The 2,404-nt window shown below is 39.9% G+C and overlaps 2 protein-coding genes across 10 annotated transcripts in view; one reads left to right on the top strand and one right to left on the bottom strand.

Annotated features, from left to right (window-relative positions):
* The window catches only part of LOC108746381 (phytanoyl-CoA dioxygenase, peroxisomal-like), a 52,720-nt gene that overhangs the window by 24,181 nt on the left and 26,135 nt on the right, over window positions 1-2,404 (bottom strand). Inside the window, exon 1 of one of the 9 annotated variants that reach the window (XM_018483205.1) lies at window positions 749-771. The exons of the other annotated variants lie outside the window; for them this stretch is intronic. The gene's annotated coding sequence lies outside the window, so the exon portion shown is untranslated. Of the gene's footprint in view, window positions 1-748; window positions 772-2,404 lie in introns of those variants that run through there. 9 annotated transcript variants of the gene reach the window in all.
* The window catches only part of LOC108746449, a 6,916-nt gene that overhangs the window by 407 nt on the left and 4,105 nt on the right, over window positions 1-2,404 (top strand). Inside the window, exons 2-3 of the mRNA XM_018483238.1 lie at window positions 751-947; window positions 2,301-2,404. The exon at window positions 2,301-2,404 is cut by the window's right edge and continues 9 nt beyond it. Coding sequence (XP_018338740.1) covers window positions 751-947; window positions 2,301-2,404 — 301 coding nt within the window. The remainder of the gene's footprint in view (window positions 1-750; window positions 948-2,300) is intronic.

Raw genomic sequence — 2,404 nt, 5'->3', positions numbered from 1 at the left:
TTAATATTAGCAATGCTAATGAAATTTTTCTCTAATCTCTTCCGTTTCTGTTTTTACATCTTTTTCCATTGTATTTTTAATGCGAGTCAGGATGGCATTCAGCCGAATGCAACACGTCGTGAATAATTTCGAAGCTGCCCGTGAACGCATTATTTATTTTAGCAATATTATTGCAATCACTCGTGTCAGAAATACTACAAATTCGGGAGACACGTATAAACTGCTCTCTTGAATGTAAATTAGTTGAACTTTCCTGGCATTTCGGTCAGAGAGTTCATGATATTAAATCCGTTAAAAGCACATCCGAACCGCAACTACGAGTTTCAAAAAGAGAAAGAGAAAAAAATAAATTCTTCGAAAAATGTGTACGCACGCATGGTACGCTCGACGAAGCTTATTTATTTATCGAGATAAAAATGCAAATTACGGCTCTCCTTTTTTAACAAACGGCAGCGCGGATTTACTTATTTACCTGCTTTCAAGTTTCTGAAATATTAAATACTCTCATCCCAAGAGAGAGAGAGAGAGAGGGCGGAGTGGGGGAATGAAACTTTTAGATGAATGAGACTCTTCAGAATCTTAAATGATAGAGCAAAGAATGCGCGGTCCGCGCACATATAACGCGTAAAAAAATTGCGGTTGTCATATCAGTCTATTAAAAGTTTAAATTACAAAGTCTCGCCGGGCATTGAAATTTGCGGTAACGTGACAGAATTGGCATTTCAACGAGTCGTATCACAATACTCACAGACGCAGCAGCAGCAAACGGCAAACACCTTACTGCTGATCCATTTGGGTGCCGTGGAAGCGGCGGTGTGCCTGATACTACTGATCTTTGCAACCGGCTCGTGGCCGCTTTCTGGTACGTGGTGCGTCCTTTACGGATTTCTACTGGCGCTGTTACATCCAGTTGCTCTTTGGACCGTCACCGGTTTAAACTGCGACAGGTGAATCTTACATATTCTCTTTCTAATATCGTTGTTCGATATCCGGAGAATTGAAGACTTCTGATGAATGAAGATCGGTGTCAGTTTCCCGTTTAACTCATTGCTCGCAGAAGCGAGCAACGCGGCTCCTCAATAAATGGTGCGTCAAGTAAATGAGATTGACATAAAGAGATATCTGTTAATCATTTCAGATCAATCACGTGTAAAATCACGTTTTATACATGATTCGTATTTAAAATCCTCGCTTTGCACGATTCGAGAATAATATATCCCATGTACTACCGATGAAAATATATATACATGTATTATTTAATATACAACGATTCGATAAAATTATTCTCGCAATACCACTTACTGGTTAATTACTCGGAGAATTCTTTTACATTGTTCAAACTATAGACAACGTGCACACTTTCACTGAAATACCGTTAAATAGAATTTCACACCGATAAAAGGAGGAACGTCATTGTCGCTTGAGTAAATCGACGAAGAATCTGAGAGGTTCCTCTTGTGAAATTTTCCGATAAAAATCGAGTTCAATCTCAATATATGACATATATCGAGTAATGAACAAGGCTTCGGTTTCACCTAACACAAAAGATACCGAGATATGCGATGTAAGATGTTAAATGTGGATTTCACGAGCTCAAATAGTATCATCGTAGCTGTCAGTTCACACGAGATGTTCGTTCGCCTTGTCGTTCCATCTCTACTTGTTGCTCATCCTCTCACCGTCAGACTTGCATTAACAGCTACGCAATTTTTGAAACGTACGGCGAATCTGGAATGCGTCAACTGGAATAATTTCATTTAGCCGACGTAACTATGTATTATACTCGAATAATTTTAAAAGCGATTTCGAAAATTCTTATTAAGATTTCGTATTTTTCTTTCTGTACGCGAATCTCGGTGAATTCCATTGCATCGCGCGGATCCTTTTAAGAAAATATGGAAGAAATGCGCTCGAGAATACGAAAAACTTCTTTTCCGTTTTATTCTCTACAAGCTCAATCGACCATATATTTTATTCGGTAGTTTAAACAGATTTACTACCACCTCGTTTATCACTTTCTGGCTCTCCTCTGAATTTCCTCATCATGGAAAGCGTTGCTTTATTGAAAAGATTTATCAATTTTCTTTTCAAAAGCACTGCTTATCCAGCGATGACATCGCGCACGTCTTACGTGTATTACCGAGTATGTTACTTAATTTAATTAAGTGACTGAAGCCAGGACTAACGAGTTCATTCGAAATCGTTAGACGCTCGATCGAATGTAAAACGATCATCCCAGATTGGCATCTAAATTGTATCTTGTTTCCGCCAGCCATGTCTCGCAATTATGCTCTCTGCAGGTATTACGCGATCGCTGCACCGCTGCACTACGCCGCCTTGGTCTCTCCACGTCGCGTGGTCGTCGGGCTGGCTGCCTCTTGGACAGGCGCTCTACTCCTGTGCT

The sequence above is a fragment of the Trachymyrmex septentrionalis genome, unplaced genomic scaffold (assembly GCF_001594115.1).
Source record: "Trachymyrmex septentrionalis isolate Tsep2-gDNA-1 unplaced genomic scaffold, Tsep1.0 scaffold107, whole genome shotgun sequence".
Classification (NCBI taxonomy): domain Eukaryota; kingdom Metazoa; phylum Arthropoda; class Insecta; order Hymenoptera; family Formicidae; genus Trachymyrmex; species Trachymyrmex septentrionalis.
The sequence above is the reverse complement of the archived record's forward strand: the minus strand, read 5'-3'. Positions and strand labels throughout refer to the sequence as shown.